The sequence below is a fragment of the Cololabis saira genome, chromosome 4 (assembly GCF_033807715.1).
Source record: "Cololabis saira isolate AMF1-May2022 chromosome 4, fColSai1.1, whole genome shotgun sequence".
Classification (NCBI taxonomy): domain Eukaryota; kingdom Metazoa; phylum Chordata; class Actinopteri; order Beloniformes; family Belonidae; genus Cololabis; species Cololabis saira.
Window position 1 is genome coordinate 50,697,897 of NC_084590.1, and position 24,152 is coordinate 50,722,048.

The 24,152-nt window shown below is 46.0% G+C and overlaps 1 protein-coding gene across 2 annotated transcripts; it reads right to left on the bottom strand.

Moving 5' to 3' along the window:
• Window positions 1-2,159: 2,159 nt before the first annotated feature.
• On the bottom strand, window positions 2,160-22,076 carry LOC133442127 (interleukin-1 receptor accessory protein). 2 transcript variants are annotated; one of them, XM_061720076.1, is made up of 12 exons: window positions 21,800-22,076; window positions 20,054-20,136; window positions 18,602-18,815; window positions 13,977-14,060; window positions 12,638-12,863; window positions 12,294-12,465; window positions 12,134-12,205; window positions 8,128-8,230; window positions 7,887-8,038; window positions 6,767-6,910; window positions 6,499-6,642; window positions 2,160-6,395 (listed from the first exon to the last, which is right to left on the bottom strand). In XM_061720076.1, coding segments are annotated over exons 1-12 (1,830 nt in total). In that variant the 5' UTR covers window positions 21,802-22,076; the 3' UTR covers window positions 2,160-5,961. The 2 variants fall into 2 exon arrangements, with proteins under 2 accessions (XP_061576060.1, XP_061576059.1); XM_061720075.1 differs by having other exon boundaries at window positions 8,110-8,230.
• Between the last annotated feature and the right edge of the window lie 2,076 nt (window positions 22,077-24,152).

Consider the following 24,152-nt stretch of genomic DNA (forward strand, 5'->3'; position numbering starts at 1 on the left):
CACCCCGCACAAATTTTGATCTATTTTATACTTTAGATTTATATTGTTTAGCATTTATTGGTGACAGCAAAGGGGGAAAAAAAAGAAAAATAAGGAATAACAAGTGTGTTCCTGTATATGCTTTATGCATTACGCACAAATAAAACGATCATCATGAATATCATTTATTTGATAATTTGGCTGCTATACAGCATGTTCTCGCTGCAAATCAACCGCGTCGCCGTGCGCGAAGCAGAACTGTTTTTATGAACGCATTTGTGCGTCAGCACTTCAATCCCCTGGACGTGCTGTCGGACCGGGCTGTCCAGGCAGCCGGTACAACGATCCTCCTGCCCGAGCCCGAGCCCGAGCACCTATATGTGTGATGACAGGGAAGCAGCAGCTGAAGAACAGGAGCCTTTGATGAATCATTCATTACAGTCTCAAATATAATCAATGGTGTCGGTTTATATTAAAGATATTTTTGCCCAGAAGAAAAAAGAGCGAAGACAACGACCCATAACTATTTTCTTCTCTTGAAAAAACCCACCTGCACCGCGGGGTTTAGGATAAAAAGACGCTGCAGCGCGAGTCGGGATACATCAGCTCAGAAGAGCAGTGGAATACGTGCGAGGCGGTTCTGATCTCCGCAATTAGAAGCCCTCTATAATTGTAAAAAGAATTTCACTTATCACGGGTTCTTTTTGGAACATAACCCCTGCGAAAAACCAGGGATTGCTGTAATTCCACGTTGCGATTTGCGAAACTCGCCTTCTCTTGGCTCATGACCGTGATGTTTTTGAACGCACACACACGCCCACCACGTTTCCTCCCGGTCTCTGCGTGTGGGGAAAAAAAGCCTCACTGTAGCCAGAAATAACGGAGTAACGCACCGTTTGGATGAAAAAGGGTCATTGAATTATATTTATCATCTTAATTTTTCATTATAACACACAGGCAGCAGTGAATTAGTGCGTTAGGCAGCAGTGCTGCTGTGAAAATGCGCTGATAGTGATCGGTGATCGATTTGTCTGGCATCGATTGATTTGGTTTCAGAACCGGACAGCTGCTCCAAAGAGCTTCTGAAAGAGCGAAACTAAAGAACGGTGTTAAGAAGTCATCTGGGAAACACCCGTATCTTAGGGTTCTCTCTTAGTTCAAACCTTCTTTGAACCTCTCTTAAGTCCTTAAGAGAGGTCGGATCTGGGAAACCCGGCCATTATTTGTTACTTTGATTATCCTAAAGATCGTGCTCTTGAAAACCTATCACTCCTAAATTTGCCCCTTTTCTACTAGAATTAAATTATCTCATTAAATCTCTTGATAAACAACAAAAAAAGCAATATATTTTTAATCAATTATGAAAAGTTTTTCCCTGTTTCCTCTGACTAACCTTTTATTTATAACTGTCTTGACCTTTCCTTATTGTTTCTATGCATCTGATTCTATTCCTCACACCTGTTTTATTCTGCTGTATAATTAGGGCCTGAGCACTGAGGGTGCGAGGGCCCTATTGCATCTGTAGGAATTTAATTTATTTTATCCTCGTTTTTATTTTTCCAACGAAATGAGGGTTTTTTTTCCCCCTAAACGTGCCCCAAAAGTCACCAAATTTTGCACCAAGCCAGGCCTGGTGATAAATGTGATATTTAATGGTTTGCATTAATGGGCGTGGCCTAACGGCTCAACAGCGCCCCCTAGAAAACTTTGTACCTCAAGCCCCACAATACGGTTTGACGTACATGCATGAAAATCGGACACACCTGTATCATGTCGCAACTTAAAGAAAAGTCTCTTGGCGCCATGGCCAAAACCCAACAGGAAGTCGTCCATTTTGAATTAATCGTGTCATTTTGGAGCAATTTATGCCATTGCTTCGGCCGTTTGTGTTGCCTCTAATGAGAAGTTCCTGATTGGCCTGGAAAGGTGCCGTCTTCACCCCTGGATCCTTCCAGGTCGTCCTGGAGGGACTCCCACCACAGCTGGAACATCTGGTCTCCTTCCAGACGCAGCAGAGACACAGAGAAGGAAGAGAGGTTGCCCCCCCCTACTGACCGGGCCCCCGAGGACCTGAAAATACCACCTCTTCTGTGCTGTTTCCCAGACAGCTCAACGTCTTTATCTGCTGATGAAAATGACATGAAAAATGATGCTGACATCCAGTTAAATGAAAATGCTTTATTCAGCCCCGCCCCCACAAGACAAATACTGAATACATCTCGGTGAAACAAAGTGCAGGATTTCCCAAAACCGGTACAGCAAAGCGGGCGTAACAAGAGAAAAAACACCTCTGACCAGCTAATTATATAAACGGGAGGTTTTAAAGTGAAAACAGTGATGGACGAACCATTAATACAAAAAGTGCAGACACGGAAAATCTCAAAGTTTCAAACAGATCGGATTAACTTTGTAAATGAATAAAACCTGAAATCTGCAGACGGTTGAGCTTTTTGTGATTGTGTAGCTTCAAGTTGTGGAGATTTAGGAGGAAACTGTTCCTCTAAGCAGACGACACCATCCTGTACGCAGATGACACCAGCCTCTACGCAGATGACACCACTCTGTACGCAGATGACACCATCCTATATGCAGATGACACCACTCTGTACGCAGATGACACCATCCTATATGCAGATGACACCACTCTGTACGCAGATGACAGCATCCTCTACGCAGATGACACCACCCTGTACGCAGATGACACCACCCTGTACGCAGATGACACCCCCCTTTTACGCAGATGACACCACCCTCTACGCAGATGACACCACCCTGTACGCAGATGACACCACCCTCTACGCAGACGAAACCATCCTCTACGCAGATGACACCACCCTGTACGCAGATGACACCAGCCTCTATGCAGATGACACCCCCCTCTACGCAGATGACACCAGCCTCTATGCAGATGACACCCCCCTCTACGCAGATGACACCAGCCTCTACGCAGATGACACCAGCCTGTACGCAGATGACACCAGCCTCTACGCAGATGACACCAGCCTCTACGAAGATGACACCACCCTCTACACAGATGACACCCCCCTCTACGCAGATGACACCAGCCTCTATGCAGATGACACCCCCCTCTACGCAGATGACACCAGCCTGTATGCAGATGACACCACTCTGTACGCAGATGACACCCCCCTCTACATAGACAAAACAAAAAGGAGGCGTTTCCTGTTCTGGGCAAAGCAGCTCCTCCCACCACCACGAGACGTCCCTACGACAAATCTCTAATGCACCTAAAAGCTCAAAACGTCACGTTTCATGACATTAACACTTTATAAAGCTTCAAAACAAACGTTCAGCCCCTGTTTGGCTGGAGCAAAAACCTGCAGGTGAACTTCCACAAAATACACAGCAGCAATGACCGGATGTTGGGAGGATGATTTCTGGAGATGAGACGTCTCCATGACGACGATGAGCAGATGAATAATGCTGAGTTATGTAAGTAAACTAAAGCCATCTGATTCTCTTTTGTCCTCGCCGCAGCATCGTTTATCTGGTCTGTTATGATCCTGCAGGTCTGGTACTTCTCCCACTCACGATCACTTCTCCCGGGGAAGAACGACGTCAACAAGTCGCATCAGTCGCATTCAATCATCCTGCTACTAAAACACGTGAAACCGATGTCGTTCACCGGCGTTTCTCCACCGCAGACGATCTGGACGTCTCCACGTGATCCTAGTCCGGCTGTAGCTCCGCCTACATCACACGACTCCGTTCTCTGAGCGTTTGAAAGCCTACACGATGGCGTCCAGAAGCAGTTTCTTCACGTCTGTTGTCTCCGCCCCCTGCAGATCAAAGGTGGAGCTCAGCCTCTGTGTGGTTAATCCCTGTGCAGATGTTACAGCCGATGCGTCTCCGTCTCATCCCGGGTCACATGAGCATGAAGGTTGGTGCCGAGGGACCAGTTGTACAACAACTATTAATAAAAGATTTACATTCATTACTATTGCAGAGTGGACGGTCGCGGCAAACAGAAGGAGCCCTGTAGCACCCTATAATGTAATAATTTATACCCTATAATGTAATAATTTATACCCTATAATGTAATAATTTATACCCTATAATGTAATAATTTCCTATAATGTAATAATTTCCTATAATGTAATAATTTCCTATAATGTAATAATTTCCTGAAAATGTAATAAAATTTGCACTTAACTCAATCGAAAATGTAATAAAACCCAATAATGTAATAACTTCACCAATAATGTAATAAAATATCCTGACGAATATTGTAATAACATTTTTACCAATAATGTAATACCTTATTACGTTTTTGGGAATTTATTACATGGTACTCAAAGTCTGTAATTTAACCCAATAGTCATTCTGGTGTTTCAAATCCAGTGTATATAACATTCTTAGATTCTTAAAACACAAAATGTAGAACTCTGGACTGAAAATGAAGATATATATTACATTATTTGTCAAGTATTACATTATCAGTTTTGGAAAATAAGAAAAAGACCCACCTGAAAATGTAATAAATTCCCAATAATGTAATAAGGTATTACATTATCGGCAAAAATGTTATTACAATATCAGTCAGGATATTTTATTACATTATTGGTGAAGTTATTACATTATTGGGTTGTATTACATTTTCAATTGAGTTAAGTGCAAATTTTATTACATTTTCAGGCGTTATTACATTTTCAGGAAATTATTACATTATAGGGTGAAATTATTACATTATTGGGTGAAATTATTACATTATTGGGTGAAATTATTACATTATAGGGTGCTACAAGCCCCGTCAGCTGCCCCTGATCCAGGGTCGGTTGGTGGAGGTGGAGGTGTGTGACGGGACGTCTTTGTTGATGCCCGTCTGGCCGTCGCTCTGCCGACGTCTCTGGTTACATGTCTGTCCAATGATGTCCAGAGGACGTTTCTCCTGCAAGAACCTGGAAGCAGGACTGCGGTCCATGAACCTCCACCTTGACAAACCAGTGGACCTCTGGAACCGTGTCCTCTGGAACCATGAGACCATATTTGGTCTTCATGTTGATGAAGCATTGTGACAGCACGTGGTCGACCGGAATGTCAGCTTACTACCCTCTGCAGGGACAACGACGCCTTGCAGGTTGCCCCAGCCTCATACCCCCGCTTGACCCATTGTCAATCAAGTTCCAGCTTCCTACCCCCTGCAGGGAAGACGACTCATACCCCTGCACCCCTGCTTGAGCAAGTTCCAGCTTTCCGAGGACCCCTGCGGGGACGAGGACTTGCAGGCGGCTCCAGTCTCATTCAGTGCTCGAGACACATTGTCACGCAAGTTCCGGCGTCCTGAATCCCTGCTGAGACAGGCACCGTGGAAGTGGCTTTGACTTCCAGCCCCTGCAGAGACGAGGACTTGATCCATGGAGAATACCATATATGGACTTCCTGACTCCTCAGGGGGTAGTCCCAAACTGAAAGATCACTTCTTGTATAAAAACCCTGTTGTAAAATCTCTCTTGGTCGGCACACCAACTCTGACACGATCTGTGTAGGTCTGCTCACCTCCGGCTAAATAAAACTCACTACTCACAAGCGGACTTCTGAACTGGTTTTGATAAATTCCTCAACAATGTCCAGAACCATGTTTGGAGGAAACCAGCAGAACCACCTCAGACCAACTGGTGGTCTGGACCTGGACGCCTGTCAGTCCCTGATGGACCATGAACTCCCCTGTAGACCAGATTCCTCTAGAGACACATGAGGCCACGGCGTCCACATGCTGAACTGGTTTGTTGGTTCTCTGGTCCTGTGATGTGCTTCTTTGACGACGAGCGCCATCCAATCAAACTGCAGCACGGGCAGGCGGGACGTTTCAAAGCAGCGAAACTCCTTTGTGTCGTGAGCAGGAAGAAATTTGGTTTATGGGACGACGATGGCGTCTCGTATTCTAACTGAATTGGTGTAAAAACCTTGTAGATATATTTTTGGAGCTAAAACAAACAAGTCTCCAGGATCATCTAATCAACGTTACGCTGCAGAGTTAAAGGCCTTCTCCGGGTCTTTCACCATGCTGCTGATGAGGCCCGTTTGGGAGTTTGTGCTGTTCTGACTCATCAGTCTCATCAGAGCCGTCTCCTGAACGGCGCCGTTAACCCTCCTCACGGGTAACTCCACCCTCAGCTTCTTCCAGAAGTGGGACGACAGCTCTCTGGACTTGTTGCCCTTCCATTGAACCAGCGCCAGGGCCACCCGGGCGCTCCTCAGCTCCCTGACCCAGCCCTGCCTCTGGACCGGCTTGTACTGGACCAGGATCACCCGCAGGTGTCCGCCCAGTGCCATGCCGTCGATGCCGGCCTTCAGCTCCAGCAGGGCCTGGGAGCCCTGGGAGGCGTAGTCGGGGCTGACCACCACCAGGAGGCGCCGGCTACGAGCCACGAAGCTCAGAGTCTCATCTGTGATGGCTGCGGGAGAGAGGAAGGACGGAGGGATGAACGGATGGACAGATGGATGAAGTACCTGGCAGATCACCTGGCCAGGTGGAGGAAGCGAAAGACGGGTACTCACTGCCTCCGGGAAGACTGTCCCTGTCGAAGATGCAGACCGAGTATCCGAGCTCGTTCTCCAGAACGCTGCGCAGCGTCGACAGAACAAACTGCTCCTCCTCGCTGTTCCTCGCGTACGAGATGTAGACGTCGTACTCCTTATCATCTGTACGCAGACACCAGACAGCCAGGGTTTAAGCAGGGGGCAGTTAGTGGAGAAGTATAAATCCGGCTTCAGAACCACCAACGGGCTAGTGTTTGTAGCATGTAGCACCTGCCGGACGTCTCACCTGTGTGCCGCTCGTCGGTGCCGAACCAGGATCGGTAGAGCAGCAGCAGCTCCAACCAGAAGACGTGATACACCACGAAGAGAAGCAGCATGAGCACCAGAGTGACGCCGAGTCCACAGCCCAGCTGCACGGACGGCAGCGACACTGACGAAGGAAAGAACAAACACACACCAGCAACGTTACAGCGACAACAGTTAACCAAAGTACTCACAACAAGTCAGAACTCATAAAAAGGCATAAAAATTATAAAATACATCTGAAGCATTTGAGATTATCCAGCTATCGTTACCACCATGTTAATGCCGAAGATATAAGACAAGCTGTCATTAACATTTGCCAACTAACTAACTAACTAACTAACTAACTAACTAACTAACTAACTAACTAACTAAGGATGCTAACTTTTGAAAAATATTTACAATAAAATTATAAAGTTTGATAATATTTAAATTAGGGGCCATCCTCCTAGTTGATGCTAATATTTACACTAGCATTATGCTAGTTTTGCTAATATATCCATTAAGGCTATGGTCCTTTGTTGATGCTAATATCTACACTTTTATTATTGCTAGTTTTGTTAATATTTTAACTAAGGCTATCATCCTAGTGGATACTAATATCTTTACTAGCGCTATGCTAGTTTTGCTAATATTTAAACTACGGTTATCATGCTAAACTACGGTTATCATTCTCTCATTTTCATAGTGTATATTTATATTTCCTGTTTCTTACTTAGTTTTTTACATAGTCTTTAAAAGTGTGCACTTTTATGGAGCTGCTGCCTGATCTCATTGTATCAAGGCTTTCTATTCTATTATATTCTAGTTGATGCTAATATCTACACTAGCATTATGCTAGTTTTACTAATATTGAAACAAAGGTTATAATGCTAGTTGATGCTAATATTTACACTAGCATTATGCTAGTTTTGCTAATATCTACACTAGCGTTATGCTAGTTTTGTTAATATTTCATCTAGGGTTATCATGCTAGTTGATGTTAATATTTATACTAGCGTTATGCTAAGGCCATCATCCGATGACCAATGAAGCAGAAGACCCAAACGCAGCGGACAGGAAGTCCCGGGGTGTAACTTCCTGCCTGGGGCGGAGACTCTCACCCTCCTCCTGCAGCTGGAGCCGGCGGCTCTGGAAGCCTCTTCCGTTCCTCACAGAGCAGTTGATCTCCCTCCTCAGGTCCTCGGGCTGGACGTCCCGGATCAGCAGGACGCTCTCTCGTTCCACGTCCCCGTAGTCGTAGGACACCACGGTGCTGCAGAGACACCTGCGTTAGAACCCTGATGTAGCGGCGCCGGCCTCAGACTGACCCGGGTACCAACAGACCAGTTCTTCTGGACGAACCGGTCCCCGGGACGCTTCCCGTCCACCGTCCACCACATGTCCCACGACGAGTCGCTCTGGATCACCGGGAACAGGGCCTGGCAGACCAGCTGGGCGTCCCCGTCTGGCAGGGAGACAGGGATGGGTGAGTGAGTGAGTGAGTGAGTGTGTGTGTGCTTATGCACCAACACTTGATGCTGAACATAACATAAAAGAGGACTTCTACCGGGCACTTGACACCATCTTACAGAAAACCCCAATAACAGACAAGATCATTCTCTTGGGAGATTTCAATTCTAGAGTGGGCAGAGATCACCTGGTATGGAAGCAAGTCATTGGCCAACATGGACTGGGGAAAATGAACAACAACGGGCTTCGGCTCCTCTCCCTCTGTGCAGAACACCAACTGGTCATTATTAACTCCATCTTCCAGATGAAGAACAGGTTCAAAACAACCTGACAACACCTCAGTTCAAAACATTGGCACCTCCTGGACTATGTAATTGTCCGGCAAAAGGACAGACGGGATATTGTTACCACTAGAATCATGCACGGAACAGAGTGCTGGACCGATCATCTCATAGTCAGGTCCAAACTTCTCATGCACATTCAGCCCCGTCACCCTAGGACAGCCCCAAACAAGAAATTCAACTGCTCAGCATTAAACAGCCCCAACACCAAAGACAATCTCCGTCGGTTCCTTGCAAGAAACCTTGATCATATCCCTGAGGAACCCACTGACTGGCCAGCCCTGCGTCATGCCATCCGTAGTGCGGCTTCGACAGCGCTTGGACAGTCAAGGAAACGTCACCAGGACTTGTTTGATTGTAACTCGACTGAAATACAGTCACTCCTTCAAGCCAAACACCATGCACATAAAGCCCTCCTGTCCTGCCCTGGATCTGCTTCCCTTAAAGCCACCTTTGTTGCAGCAAGAGCTGCGACTCAACGTGGCCTCGGGACCATGGAAGATAACTGGTGGGTGCAGAAGGCCAAAGAGATCCAAAACCTTGTAGACTTCAATAACACCTAGGGATTTTATGATGCCATTAAAGCCCTCTACGGCCCTAGGAAGCCGGCAATAGCCCCTTTCAGGAGATCCTTGGCTCCTGGGCAAATCATTTTGAGACTCTCCTCAATCACACAAACCCTGTCGACCTTGACATCCTGGATGGACTGCCAGACCTGCCACCAATCGAGCACCTTGACTCCCCACCAAAGTTTTGTGAGACCGTCAAGCCATCAGAGACCTGAAGAACAACAAAAGTGCAAGACCTGATGGCTTCCCGGCAGATGTTTGTAAGAACGGCGGGTACCTCCTCACACGCCGCCTACACCTCTTGATTACACATAGTCTTGTGAGAGCCCCCCACAAGACTGGAAGGATGCCAACATTGTGGTCATCTACAAGAACAAAGGTGACAGAGCTGTGTTCCCACACAGAGGTGTGGGAACAGTCGTGGAATCTCCCTCCTCTCCATTGCAGGGAAATTTCTGGCAAAGATCATGCTGAAGCGCCTGGAGCACATCTCGGAAGCTTCTCTCCCAGAGACACAATGTGGTTTTCGGAAGTCTAGGTCGACCACCGACATGGTCTTTGTCTTAAGGCAGCTACTGGAGAAGAGCAGGGAGAAGTGCAAATACCTCTATATAGCCTTTATTGACCTCAGCAAAGCGTCTGACACCATAAACCGTGAGATGCTCCCCTGCATTCCCCCAACGTCCTGCTCCCCTACATTCCCCCAACGTCCGGGCTCCCCTGCATGCCCCCGACGTCCGGGCTCCCCTGCATTCCCCCAACGTCCTGCTCCCCTACATTCCCCCAACGTTCGGGCTCCCCTGCATTCCCCCAACGTCCTGCTCCCACTGCATTCCCCCAATGTCCGGGCTCCCCTGCATTCCCCCAACGTCCTGCTCCCCTGCATTCCCCCAACGTCCTGCTCCCCTACATTCCCCCAACGTCCGGGCTCCCCTGCATGCCCCCGACGTCCGGGCTCCCCTGCATTCCCCCAACGTCCTGCTCCCCTACATTCCCCCAACGTCCGGGCTCCCCTGCATTCCCCCAACGTCCTGCTCCCACTGCATTCCCCCAATGTCCGGGCTCCCCTGCATTCCCCCAACGTTTCTGTTCCCACTCATGAACACACCACAAGGGGAAAACAACTTTTAAAGGGAAAGAAGAGGAAACTAAAATGTACAAGTTTCAGTGTAACCTGCAAAGGTCCAACAATTTGTAATGAGCTTGGTAGTGCTATAAAAGAGTCTGGATCTCTCTCAATTTTAAAAAAAAGATTAAAACAAAAATTGTTATTAAATTATGTTTCTTGTTAAATTTTGTATGTACCAATACCTGATGTATTATTTTTATAAGGATATCTTTGTATCTAGGAGATCTTGTATCTGTATTTGTGTTTTTTAATTATTTGTAAATAAACTCAATTCAATGTTCAACGTCCGGGCTCCCCTGCATTCTCCCAACGTCCTGCTCCCCTACATTCCCCCAACGTCCTGCTCCCCTGCATTCTCCCAACGTCCTGCTCCCCTACATTCCCCCAACGTCCTGCTCCCCTACATTCCCCCAACGTCCTGCTCCCCTACATTCCCCCAACGTCCTGCTCCCCTGCATTCTCCCAACGTCCTGCTCCCCTACATTCCCCCAACGTCCTTCTCCCCTGCATTCCCCCAACATCCTGCTCCCCTGCATTCCCCCAACGTCCTGCTCCCCTACATTCCCCCAACGTCCAGCTCCACTGCATTCCCCCAACGTCCTGCTCCCCTACATTCCCCCAACGTCCGGATTCCCCTGCATTCCCCCAACCCCCGGGCTCCCCTGCATTCCCCCAACGTCCTGCTCCCCTGCATTCCCCCAACGTCCTGCTCCCCTGCATTCCCCCAACGTCCAGCTCCCCTGCATTCCCCCAACGTCCTGCTCCCCTGCATTCCCCCAACGTCCGGGCTCCCCTGCATTCCCCCAACGTCCTGCTCCCCTGCATTCCCCCAACGTCCTGCTCCCCTGCATTCCCCCAACGTCCAGCTCCCCTGCATTCCCCCAACGTCCTGCTCCCCTGCATTCCCCCAACGTCCGGGCTCCCCTGCATTCCCCCAAAGTTCTGCTCCCCTTCATTCCCCCAACGTCCGGATTCCCCTGCATTCCCCCAACGTCCTGCTCCCCTACATTCCCCTAACGTCCAGCTCCCCTTACATTCCCCTAACGTCCAGCTCCCCTACATTCCCCTAACGTCCTGCTCCCCTACAGTCCAACGTCCTGCTCCCCTACATTCCCCCAACGTCCTGCTCCCCTGCATTCCCCCAACGTCCTGCTTCCCTACGTTCCCCTAACGTCCAGCTCCCCTACATTCCCCTAACGTCCAGCTCCCCTACATTCCCCCAACGTCCAGCTCCCCTACATTCCCCCAACGTCCTGCTCCCCTGCATTCCCCCAACGTCCTGCTCCCCTGCATTCCCCCAACGTCCTGCTCCCCTGCATTCCCCCAACGTCCTGCTCGCCTACATTCCAACGTCCTGTTCCCCTGCATTCCCCCAACGTCCTGCTCCCCTACATTCCCCCAACGTCCTGCTCCCCTGCATTCCCCCAACGTCCTGCTCCCCTGCATTCCCCTAACGTCCAGCTCCCCTTACATTCCCCTAACGTCCAGCTCCCCTACATTCCCCCAACGTCCAGCTCCCCTACATTCCCCCAACGTCCTGCTCCCCTACATTCCCCCAACGTCCAGCTCCCCTGCATTCCCCCAACGTCCGGGCTCCCCTACATTCCCCCAACGTCCTGCTCCCCTGCATTCCCCCAACGTCCTGTTCCCCTACATTCCCCCAACGGATGTGCGGCTCACGCATCGGACGCAGTACGGACCACCAGGGTCCGGATCCACGGTTGTTCTAGCGACCACCAGGGTCCGGATCCGCGGTTGTTCTAGCGACCACCAGGATCCGGACTCGCGGCTCCTCTACTGACCACCAGGGTCCGGACCCGCGGTTGTTCTAGCGACCACCAGGGTCCGGGTCCACCCACCTCGTCTGACGCTGAAGACCTGGTCTCCGTGGGGACGGAGGATCACGGGGTCCTTGGACAGGTTGTGGTACTCTGGCGGGAGAGAGGCGGGTTTACCGGCAGGAACAGGGTCGGCCGGCGCCGGACGGGTCTGGACTCACGGACGGCGGTCTGGACTCACGGTTCTGGATGGCGGTGACGTTGATGCTGCGGGTGAAGTTGAGGGCCCGGTTCCTGCGCTGGAACTGGACCGTGCAGACGTAGAACCCCTGGTACGGGACCAGCATCACCCAGATCCGCAGGTGGGGGCCCTGCTGCTCCACGTCGTGGCTCAGGAACTCCCCCTTGCATATCTGGGGGGGACAGGGTCTAGTTGGACCGGGTCTGGTTGGACCGGGTCTGGTTGGACCGGGTCTGGTTGGACAGGGTCTGGTTGGACAGGGTCTGGTTGGACAGGGTCTGGTTGGACAGGGTCTGGTTGGACAGGGTCTCGGGTTCAGCACATAAAGGACGGGGAGCCCTTACCGACAGCTCCGGTCTGGTGTGGTACCAGGACACTCTGGGCGGGACGTCCCCCATCCTGGCGGCGTCCTGCAGGTCTGGACACTCCAGCGTCTGTCCCTGCTGAAACGGGACGGTGACCTGGACCGGCGCCGCGGCGACCGGGGGGACGCAGTCGGCCAGGGGGGACACCTGGTCCCGGCGCCGCACCTTCAGACGCATGGACATCTTGCTGGAGGACGACTGGTTGCTAGGAGACGGGAGGAGGACAGAGGACGCTCCTGAATCCGTACGGACGTCCCAGGTAAATTATCAACATAGAAACATGGACACGTCCCCTGGGACGTCTCTCAGGCGTCTCAGAGGCGTCTGAGACATCTCCAAGGCCTCCCAGACGTCTCCCAGACGTCTCTGAGGCGAGAGAAGTCTCAGAATAAGAATAAATAATAACTAGAAAATTTCAGGAAATTTTGAAGTGCCACGGGACTACTGCCGGATGATTGCGATTTTGATGACATTTCCTATAACCATTCAAAAGTTATTGCAGAAAATGGGTAATAGGCTAACAGAACCACTAAAAGAACAGCTAACGGGACCGCTAACAGAACCGCTAAAAGAACAGCTAACGGGACCGCTAACAGATCCGCTAACGGAACCGCTAACAGAACCGCTAACGTGACCGCTAACGTGACCGCTAACAGAACCGCTAACGTGACCGCTAACGGAACCACTAACGGAACCGCTAACGGGACCGCTAACAGAACCGCTAAAAGAACAGCTAACGGGACCGCTAACAGATCCGCTAACGGGACCGCTAACGGGACCGCTAACGTGACCGCTAACGTGACCGCTAACAGAACCGCTAACGTGACCGCTAACGGAACCACTAACGGAACCGCTAACGGGACCGCTAACGGAACTGCTAACAGAACCGCTAATGGAACTGCTAACGGGACCGCTAACGGGACCGCTAACGGGATTGCTAACGTGACCGCTAACAGAACCGCTAACAGAACCGCTACCAAAACTATTAACAGAACCGTTAACGGAATTTCTAACAGGATCGCTAACGTGACCGCTAACGTGACCGCTAACGTGACCGCTAACGTGACCGCTAACGTGACCGCTAACGGAACCGCTAACGGAACCGCTAACGGAACCGCTAACGGAAATGCTAACGGGACCGCTAACGGGACCGCAAACGGGACCGCTAACGGGGCCGCTAACGGGGTCACTAACGGAACCGTTAGCGATTAACGTTTAGCGTTAACCGTTAATTCTCCTAGAATTCTGAGAGACACCTCAGACGCTAGAGATGCTCTCAGGTCCCAGGACTCAACCCCCCGACGCGGCGGCGTCTCACCGCAGCGTGCAGATGTACAGTCCGCTGTCCTCGGGGAGGGCCGGGGACAGAACCAGTCTCTCTCCGTCCCTGCTGATCCTGGAGCTGCGGGACAGAAACAGAACCGGATCAGTCCAGAGCAGGGGTCGGCAACCCAAAATGTTGAAAGAGCCATATTACCCAAAAAAACAAATATGTCTGGAGCCGCAAAAAATGAAAAGTCTTGTATCAGAATTAGAATGAAGAAACGCATGCTGCATGTTTCTATATTAGTTAGAACTGGGGGAGATTTGTTTTTTCATTATGCACTTCAAGAAAAAAGTCAAAATGTCGAGAAAAAAAGTCGAAATGTCGAAATAAATGTTAAAGTACAATCTCGAGAAAAAAGTTGAGAAAAATGTCAAAATGTCGTGATTAAAAAGGAAAGGCAAAAGTAAGAAAAAAAGGAAAAAAAAGGAAAAAAGAAGAAAAAGAAATAAAGGAAAAAAGAAGAAAAAAAAGAAAAAAAGGAAAAATAAACGTCAAACATTTTTAAAAAAGCTCCAGGAGCCACGGCCAAGGCGGCGCTAAAGAGCCATGGGTTGCCGACCCCTGGTCCAGAACCTCCCACTGGAGGTCCGTCAGAACCAGGTCCAGGTTAAAATAATCTCTGACATTTTAAAATCCTCTTGATCCTAAAGTCTGACTACTGGGAGATATCAGTTCACTAAACATGACTTATCATAAAAATACTTTTGCACTGCGGCAAAAATTTGTATTTTAAAAAACTGGAAATCAGAAAATTCCCCAGAAACCCAAACAGTGGATCAATGAACTTTGTATCGAATGGATGAATGAATGGGATGCCTGGGTCTGGGGCCCTCCGTTGTCGGGCCTGCACGGCAGGGCTCCAGACTAACTTTTTTCACTAGGAGCACAGTAGCCCCTAACTGAAAATTTTTAGGGGCACAATCAGAAATTTTAGGAGCGCACATCGTTTATCGACACGCTAACCAAATTTTTACATTTCCACTACATTTCAGTGTATTAGTAATACGTATTTCATAATAGATTAATGAATTACCACAATGTGCTGTTTCAAATGCAGTGTTACATTTTATTGTGCACTTTTAAAGATGCCGCAACATAAAGTAAACTGACAGCACCATTGCTGTCATTATATATATATATAAAAAACATACATTCACATGATAAAAAAGTGCTTGGTAACAAAGTGCTTAGTAACCTTTCAGCCATGAATGTAACTGTTAAACACAGTACTTAACAAATGTACAAATATTGGGGGTACTGGCCAATAACATTTCCCTACTTGTGTCTTTACTAAAACCCTGAACTTACACCAGTCGACCAAATTCACTGATTCACTCAAATAACTAAGGATCTTACCAAGAAATGTTCTTATTTCTAACCTAAAAATGCCATTACACCTGATAACACACATCACTTAAAAGGTTAGGTGTTTTTCCCACATGTTAAAATTTAACTTTCATTTGTGTCAAGCAAATTTTAAGTTCTAGTTACGTTTTAAGTTAGAGTTTTGGCAGTGTTCAAAATAAAATTATGAGACCTGCTGTATTGGAGAACATTTTCTTTTTTTTTTTTTTTTCTTTACCGGGTGAAGGCTGATTTATGGTTCCGCGTTGCAACAACACAGAGCCTACGCCGTAGGCTACGGCGGCGGCTCTGCGTCGATTTAAGGCGGAACCATAATTCAGGCGGGGAACATATCGGAGAACAACCAGAAGAATATAGAGTGGATTAAAAATAAAAGTTAAGCACTGAGCTACATGTGTCTCCCGTCTGGGCCATTGCAGACTCATTGCCTGAGCAAGATGTTACTAAAACCAAACATACCCGCCGTCTCTTTCTTTTATGTGCGCGCCGCGGCGGCAGCGAGTTGTGTCGCATTAAATGTGGTCCGGGCGTAATACCTGCTTTGAGCTGGTGAAATTAAACGAAAAAAATAAATAAATAAATAAATAGATCCCCCAACTCATTCCCTTTCACACTCATTGGCCTGCAAATATGCGGGTTCATTGACGCACCCCTTCCATGGTTAACGTGTAAAAAAAAAAAAAAAAAAAAAAACACTGGCAAATTTACTGGTCGCACGTGTGCGAGTTGACATGAAATTCAGTCGCACATACTCAAATTTTGGTCGCAAAATGCGAGCATTTGGTCGCAGTCTGGAGCCCTGCTGCACGGGTGTCGCCCTGTTGGGGGGTTCCCTCTCTCCGGGCCCGTCTCTGGTCTTGGAGGGCCACTTTCGTGGAGGCGGGTGCAACTGCCCGCGTCGGCGGCCGGGGCGGCTCTGTCTCTCCGGGCAGGCTGGCCCCCTGCCGGGTGGGGGTCGTTGGCCTGGAGGGTGAGGGCCTCCTGGCCACGTGGCCGGGGATTGCCTGGGTCGCGGTCCGCCACTGCGGGATCCCTGGCTGCTTCTTCCCGCGCCGTGGGGGCCCCCTCGGCCGCCGCCGGGGGGGGGGGGAGGGGGGGCCTCGCAGGCGGTGGGTTGCCTCCCTCCTGCTTCTCCCCTCTGTGGGGTTGCCGGTGGCCTGGGTTCCGGGCTCTTCCTTGTCGGCCTCTGGTCTCGCGGGTGGCGGGGTTGCTCCCCCCCCCTCCCCCACTATAGATACACTTCAGGTGGAGCTTTGTTTGGTTTATTACACACACACACACACACACACACACACACACACTTTGTTGCAGATTTCCAGTGCTTGACGTGTGTCTCCGTGTGTTCCTGCTTCCTGGATTAGCAGTGGATGTCGTCACCCCCCCCCCCCCCCCAAAAAAAAATAAATAAATCACTGGGTTTGTATGTGTATATTTATGTATGTGTACGCATATGTATGCGTATATATATGTATATATATTAAATATAGTAATAATGCACATATATATATACCTTTGGTTTCTACCGTCATGGTATCAATCATTAATATGTGTGCAGACAAGGTAAAAAAAAAAAAAAAAAAAAAAAAAGAACTTTGTATCGTATAAAACTCCAGAAAATATACTGTATTCTGTTTGAAAAAAAGCCTAGAGACTTTGACCTTATTTGGGGAGCCTTTTTGAATTTTTTGCCTTAATTGGACTAATGATCTGAATCATCTACTGCATTAATGAATGTGTTTTTTCAGGACTTGATTATTTACATTATTATACATTTTATTATTTATTTATTTATGTTTATGTTTTCTTTCTTTCTTATTATTTTTATTTATTTGTTTAATTATTGTTATGAAAAGTTAAAAAAGGGGAAAATATTGATATTTCTATTGTTATTGTAAATCTTTTTTTTTCTTATTGCCCTCAATAAATATATCTAAAATAAAAAAAGAACCAGGTTCAGGTCTGGACTTTGACCGAGTTGTTCCAGAACCTGGATTGTTTAATCTGGGGTCACTTCCTGTCTCGTGTAAGTAACACGAGACAGGTAAAGTTCAGTAAAGTTCAGTAAATTTCAGGAAAGTTCAGTAAAGTTCAGTAAAGTTCAGTAAAGTTCAGTAAAGTTCGTACATTTCAATAAAGTTCAGTAAAGTTCGTAAAGTTCAGTAAAGTTCAGTAAAGTTTGTAAAGTTCAGTAAAGTTTGTAAAGTTCGTAAAGTTCAGGAAAGTTCAGTAAAGTTCAGTAAATTTCAGTAAAGTTCAGTAAAGTTCAGTAAAGTTCAGTAAAGTTCAGTAAAGTTCAGTAAAGTTCGTAAAGTTCAGTAAAGTTCGTAAAGTTCAGTAAAGTTCAGTAAAGTTCAGTAAAGTTCAGTAAAGTTCAGTAAAGTTCAGTAAAGTTCAGTAAAGTTCAGTAAAGTTCAGTAAAGTTCAGTAAAGTTCGTAAAGTTCAGTAAAGTTCGTAAAGTTCAGTAAAGTTCAGTAAAGTTCAGTAAAGTTCAGTAAAGTTCAGTAAAGTTCGTAAAGTTCGTAAAGTTCGTAAAGTTCAGTAAAGTTCAGTAAAGTTCAGTAAAGTTCAGTAAAGTTCAGTAAAGTTCAGTAAAGTTCGTAAAGTTCAGTAAAGTTCAGTAAAGTTCAGTAAAGTTTGTAAAGTTCGTAAAGTTCAGTAAAGTTCGTAAAGTTCAGTAAAGTTCAGTAAAGTTCAGTAAAGTTCAGTAAAGTTCAGTAAAGTTCGTAAAGTTCAGTAAAGTTCAGTAAAGTTCAGTAAAGTTTGTAAAGTTCGTAAAGTTCAGTAAAGTTCGTAAAGTTCAGTAAAGTTCGTAAAGTTCGTAAAGTTCGTAAAGTTCAGTAAAGTTCAGTAAAGTTCAGTAAAGTTCAGTAAAGTTCAGTAAAGTTTGTAAAGTTCGTAAAGTTTATAAAGTTTGTAAAGTTCATAAAGTTCAGTAAAGTTCGTAAAGTTTATAAAGTTCGTAAAGTTCGTAAAGTTCAGTAAAGTTCAGTAAAGTTCAGTAAAGTTCAGTAAAGTTCAGTAAAGTTCAGGAAAGTTCGTAAAGTTCAGTAAAGTTCAGTAAAGTTCAGTAAAGTTCAGTAAAGTTCAGGAAAGTTCGTAAAGTTCAGTAAAGTTCGTAAAGTTCGTAAAGTTCGTAAAGTTCGTAAAGTTCATAAAGTTCAGTAAAGTTCGTAAAGTTCATAAAGTTCAGTAAAGTTCGTAAAGTTCGTAAAGTTCGTAAAGTCACTTCCTGTCTGGTTTCCGTGGTTACCTGTACGGGACCGGCTGCTCCAGGTCCTGGCCCTCCGGCTGGTCCTGGCCCTCCGGGACCCGGTACCAGAGCAGGTTCTGGGCGGAGCTGTGGTTGTAGACGTTGGGGGGGCAGGACAGCCAGCCGGCCTCGCCCTCCAGGACCAGGACCGGGACCGGGACCCGGTCCAGGACCCGGTCCCTGCTGGACCCGCCCCAGTCGTAGCAGCCGAGCTCTAGAGGGGGACAACGTTAGGAACCCGTCACCATGGAGACCAACGGGTCGTTAAGAACCCGTCACCATGGAGACGGGTCTGCAGGAGGACAACGTTAGGAACCCGTCACCATGGAGACCAACGGGTCGTTAAGAACCCGTCACCATGGAGACGGGTCTGCAGGAGGACAACGTTAAGAACCCGTCACCATGGAGACCAACGGGTCGTTAAGAACCCGTCACCATGGAGACGGGTCTGCAGGAGGACAACGTTAAGAACCCGTCACCATGGAGACCAACGGGTCGTTATGAACCCGTCACCATGGAAACCAACGGGTGGTTAAGAACCCGTCACCATGGAGACCAACGGGTCGTTAAGAACCCGTCACCATGGAGACCAACGGGTCGTTAAGAACCCGTCACCATGGAGACCAACGGGTCGTTATGAACCCGTCACCATGGAAACCAACGGGTCGTTATAAACCCGTCACCATGGAGACCAACGGGTAGTTAAGAACCCGTCACCATGGAGACGGGTCTGCAGGAGGACAACGTTAAGAACCCGTCACCATGGAGACCAACGGGTCGTTATGAACCCGTCACCATGGAAACCAACGGGTCGTTATAAACCCGTCACCATGGAGACCAACGGGTCGTTAAGAACCCGTCACCATGGAGACCAACGGGTCGTTAAGAACCCGTCACCATGGAAACCAACGGGTCGTTATAAACCCGTCACCATGGAGACCAACGGGTCGTTAAGAACCCGTCACCATGGAGACCAACGGGTCGTTATGAACCCGTCACCATGGAAACCAACGGGTGGTTAAGAACCCGTCACCATGGAGACCAACGGGTCGTTATGAACCCGTCACCATGGAGACCAACGGGTCGTTAAGAACCCGTCACCATGGAGACCAACAGGTCGTTAAGAACCCGTCACCATGGAGACCAACGGGTCGTTAAGAACCCGTCACCATGGAGACGGGTCTGCAGGAGGACAACGTTAAGAACCCGTCACCATGGAGACCAACGGGTGGTTAAGAACCCGTCACCATGGAGACCAACAGGTCGTTAAGAACCCGTCACCATGGAGACCAACAGGTCGTTAAGAACCCGTCACCATGGAGACGGGTCTGCAGGAGGACAACGTTAAGAACCCGTCACCATGGAGACCAACGGGTCGTTAAGAACCCGTCACCATGGAGACCAACGGGTGGTTAAGAACCCGTCACCATGGAGACCAAAGTTTACACCTACCTGTCGGGTCGCTGGTTTGACTGACAGCTGGCCAGGCCCCGCCCATCGCAGAGAGGAGGAAGAGGAGGGTGACGAAGGGCGTCCTGCAGGGAGACGGCAGACGTTTACCCACAATCCCTCAGGAAAGTTCGTAAATGTCGCCTTTTTTCTCAACATTTCAACTTTTTCCTCGAAGTGCATAATGAAAAAAAATCTTCCTCCTCTGAAATATTATTTTTATTTTTCTTCTGCCTGGCCCTGATTCTCTTCTGTAGATTGTAGTTGTGAACCTGAAGTGAAAAAGTGTTTCATCCTTCTTTTATAGTAAAAGTGTGTAAATATTACGGTGGAAGTTTGGGTTTCATCAAGGTAATGAAATAAATATATGAAAATAAAATATCTGCATCATCTCAAACTCAGTCTTTCATTTCTTTCTGTTGTTTTGTCTCATTGTTTCTAGACAGACAGACACAATTGAATATCTTTTAAAATTAATAATGTTCCACATTTTGAATTAAACCATATTATTTTCTTCACGGGTGATTTGGAATTTTCTGTTTCTGATATAATTAATATCATTTTGTTACTGGGTAAGAACCGTATTCATTGTGCCAAAAGGAGAAATTGTAAACCTCCTTCCTTCCGGGGTTTAGTAACGATTTTAAGATTTTTTTCACAAAAGAGTATAAAAAAAAAATGCAAGTAAAATAAGTCTAGACATTACTCGTTATTCTAATTTAATAATTCCTCTCCTTTTCTATGCTCCATTATGTCAATTTAAATGCTTCATTTATTTTGTTATTCATATTCACCTTTTAATTCTTAGAGCGCCTTGTTTTTTGTTTTTTGTCTTCCTTACAAGAATACCCATTTTTATTCTTATCTTCCTTTCTTTTCATATTACATTTAAATTGATATTTGTCCATTATCCTCTTTGAGAGTTTGTATATTTTCAATAAAGTTTTGTTTAAAAGAAAATGAGGTATTAGGTGAAATTATGGAAGTATTCACTTATATAGTTTCTGCAACACAGAACCTGAAGTGGAAAAAAAAGAAAAAGAAAAATAATATTTTAGAGGAGGCCTGCATGGCCCTAATACTTTTCTACGACGGAATATTAGGGCCAAACTAAGACAAAAATATTACGAGAATAAAGTCATAATATTACGAGAATAAAGTCGTAATATTTTGAGAATAAAGTCGTAAAATTACGAGAATAAAGTTGTAATATATTATAAATATATAAATATAACTTCACAAGATGCTCAATATTCCTCATTTTAACACAGGGAGAAGATGCTCTTCCTGTTAGAGTTCTCATAAATTACCACTTTATTTTCATAATATTACGACTTTATTCTAGTAATGTTACGACTTTATTCTCGTAATGTTACGACTTTATTCTCGTAATGTTACGACTTTATTCTAGTAATGTTACGACTTTATTCTATTACGACTTTATTCTCGTAATTTTACGACTTTATTCTCATTATATTATGACTTTATTCTCGTAATTTCCCATTTTTTTGTCTTAGTTTGGCCCTAATACTTTTCCGTATTCAAGGTAATGAAATAAATATATATATATATATATATATATATATATATAAATATATGAAAATAAAATATCTGCATCATCTCAAACTCAGAACTTTATATCTTTCTGAGCCGCGTTTATTCAGTTACCGTAAAGACTGAGAGAGAAGCGCAGGTGAAGTTCAGGAGCCGCAGGTTCAGGTTGGACCTGCAGGTAAAACACACACTCACATGCTGCAGGAGGTCCGGGGCCGCCAGGAGGTCCGGGTCCGCCAGGAGGTTCGGGTCCGCTCCAGATGTTCCGTCCGGCGGCGACCAGAACCCGGTCCGGAGCTTGGATCTGCACAGCTGTTTGGAACCGGACCGGGACCTGGAGCAGAGCTGGACCCGCAGAGAGAGATCCGGGACCAGGACCGGGACCAGGGACCAGGACTAGGTCCAGAACCAGAACCAGAACCAGATCCTGGACCAGGACCGTTTACCAGTAGGAAGCAGAAGTTTCGGTTCCGGTCCAGACTCCTCCCCAGCTGTTGCGACATCTGGCTGATTTCCGTGTTTACGACCCGGCCTGATTTATGGTTCCGCGTTAAAACGACCCGTACGCTGCGCGTCGCTGCGTAACCCTACGGCGTAGGCTCTGCGTCGGTGTGACGCGGTACCATAAATCAGCCTTTAGGCCGGGGGCGCACAAAGAGCGCAGGCGGAAAAGTTGTGGGTTTTCAAAATGTATTTTGCACTAAAAGACGAAGATTTATGTGTTATTTATGAATTGTCTCCAGATTTAGTCATTGTGAATGTTAAATATAATATTCAGATAAAGAAATATTATTTTAAATGCAAGTTCATTTTGAAACCATGCATTGTGCAAAACTTTATGAAGTTGATATTGATTTTTATTTATGATTCTTTTTTTTTTTTTTTTTTTACATTAAAAAACATATTACAAAACAAACATGTGAGGTCATGGGATGATTAGTAACTTAAGTCTACTTTAATGATATCGACCTACTTTTAATAAAACACGCCATAACGACAAAGCTCCACTTTCCACCAAGATTTCCTTATTTGAATATTATATTAAGCATTTCAGTCCATAGTAGCCAGTTTGATGTTATAAATAAGCAACCAAAATATTAACCATAAGCTCCTTTATTTATGACACATCATTATATCAGCAAAACTAAATAATCATGAAATTATATGAGGTTTAGAAATTCATCTGAAATGCAAAGTCCTCATTTAGAGATTCAAATGAAAAACATTTCAGGCCAATCCTAGAAACTAATGATGTAAACTAGTCCTCGTTACAACGGAGGTTAATAATAATGTGACGAACATTAACACTGTGCAACACTGGCAAAAATCTGAAGTAAAAAACATCTCCAGAGAAAAAAAGAGAAAAAAAGGAAAAAAAATATTTAAAAAAAAAGAAAAAAAGAGGAAAAAGGAGAAAAAAGAGGAAGAAAATGTTAAAAAAAAGAGAAAAAGAAGATGAAAAAGAGAAAAAAAAGAGGAAGAAAAGCGGAAAAAAATAGAAAAAGAGGGAAAAAAAGAGGAAAAAAGAGGAAAAAAAGAAAAAAAAGAGGAAAAAAGATGACAAAAAGAGGAAAAAAAGATGAAAAAAAAGAAAAAAATAGAAAAAAAGATGAAAAAAGAGGAATTAAAAGGGTTAGGCAGAGATGAACATGTACAAACACCGTCCAATGAATCATGAACCAACTGAAAAACTACCAAGCATCTGAAACGTATTAATTAACTAAATGTGACATGTGAGTGTATGAGTGTATATATAGTATAGTAGTATAAGTATATTCATGTATAAGTATATTATGATATGTAGTATATTTATACTACTATAAATAGAGGTATATTATAAATTATAAAGTCATTGCAAACTATTTTGCTCAAAAGTGGAACAGATCTGGTGATAGTAGTAAATATTGTTACTTAAGATGTGGATGGTTTTGGTTGGTTACTTAATCCTTTATTTTTGTTTCAATGTATTATTTCAGGAATTGTAGTGACTGTTTTTCACCCTTTTTTGAGTTGTATTATTGTATTATTAATCTTTTGTATGTCTATGTGTGTTTACCCCAGGAACATTAGTCTTCCCATGGTGAAGACTAATGGGGATCCTTTTTAAATAAACTAATAAACAAATATGTAAACCATTTTAGTTTCACTTACTGACCGGAAGTGACGTTAAATGCAACGATATATAAAACGATTTAATATATATTAAAAACAGGAATAAGTAGGGATGTCCTGATACTTTTTTGAAAGAGATTGAAAGAGATTGTTCCGCAGAATCATCTCCTTCCAGCTCTGCACTGTTAAAACCGACCACCAGGGGGCAGCAGAGACCATTACTGTCATTTACAGACGGTCCTGGTCCTGGTTCTGGTCCTGGTCCTGGTCCTGGTCCTGGTCCTGGTCCTGGTCCTGGTCCTGGTCCCGGTCCCGGTCCCGGTCCCGGTCCTGGTGCTGGTCCTGGTCCTGGTCCTGGTCCTGGTCCTGGTCCTGGTCCTGGTCCTGGTCCAGGTCCTGGTCCTGGTCCTGGTCCTGGTGCTGGTCCTGGTCCTGG

Excerpts from the sequence above, each read along its gene's own strand:
- LOC133442127 (XM_061720075.1), bottom strand. Across the intron at positions 18,816-20,053 it reads TCAAACCAGCGACCCGACAG|AGCTCGGCTGCTACGACTGG; the intron begins GTAGGTGTAAAC and ends GTCCCCCTCTAG. Across the intron at positions 12,864-13,976 it reads CTGTACATCTGCACGCTGCG|CAACCAGTCGTCCTCCAGCA; the intron begins GTGAGACGCCGC and ends CCCGTCTCCTAG.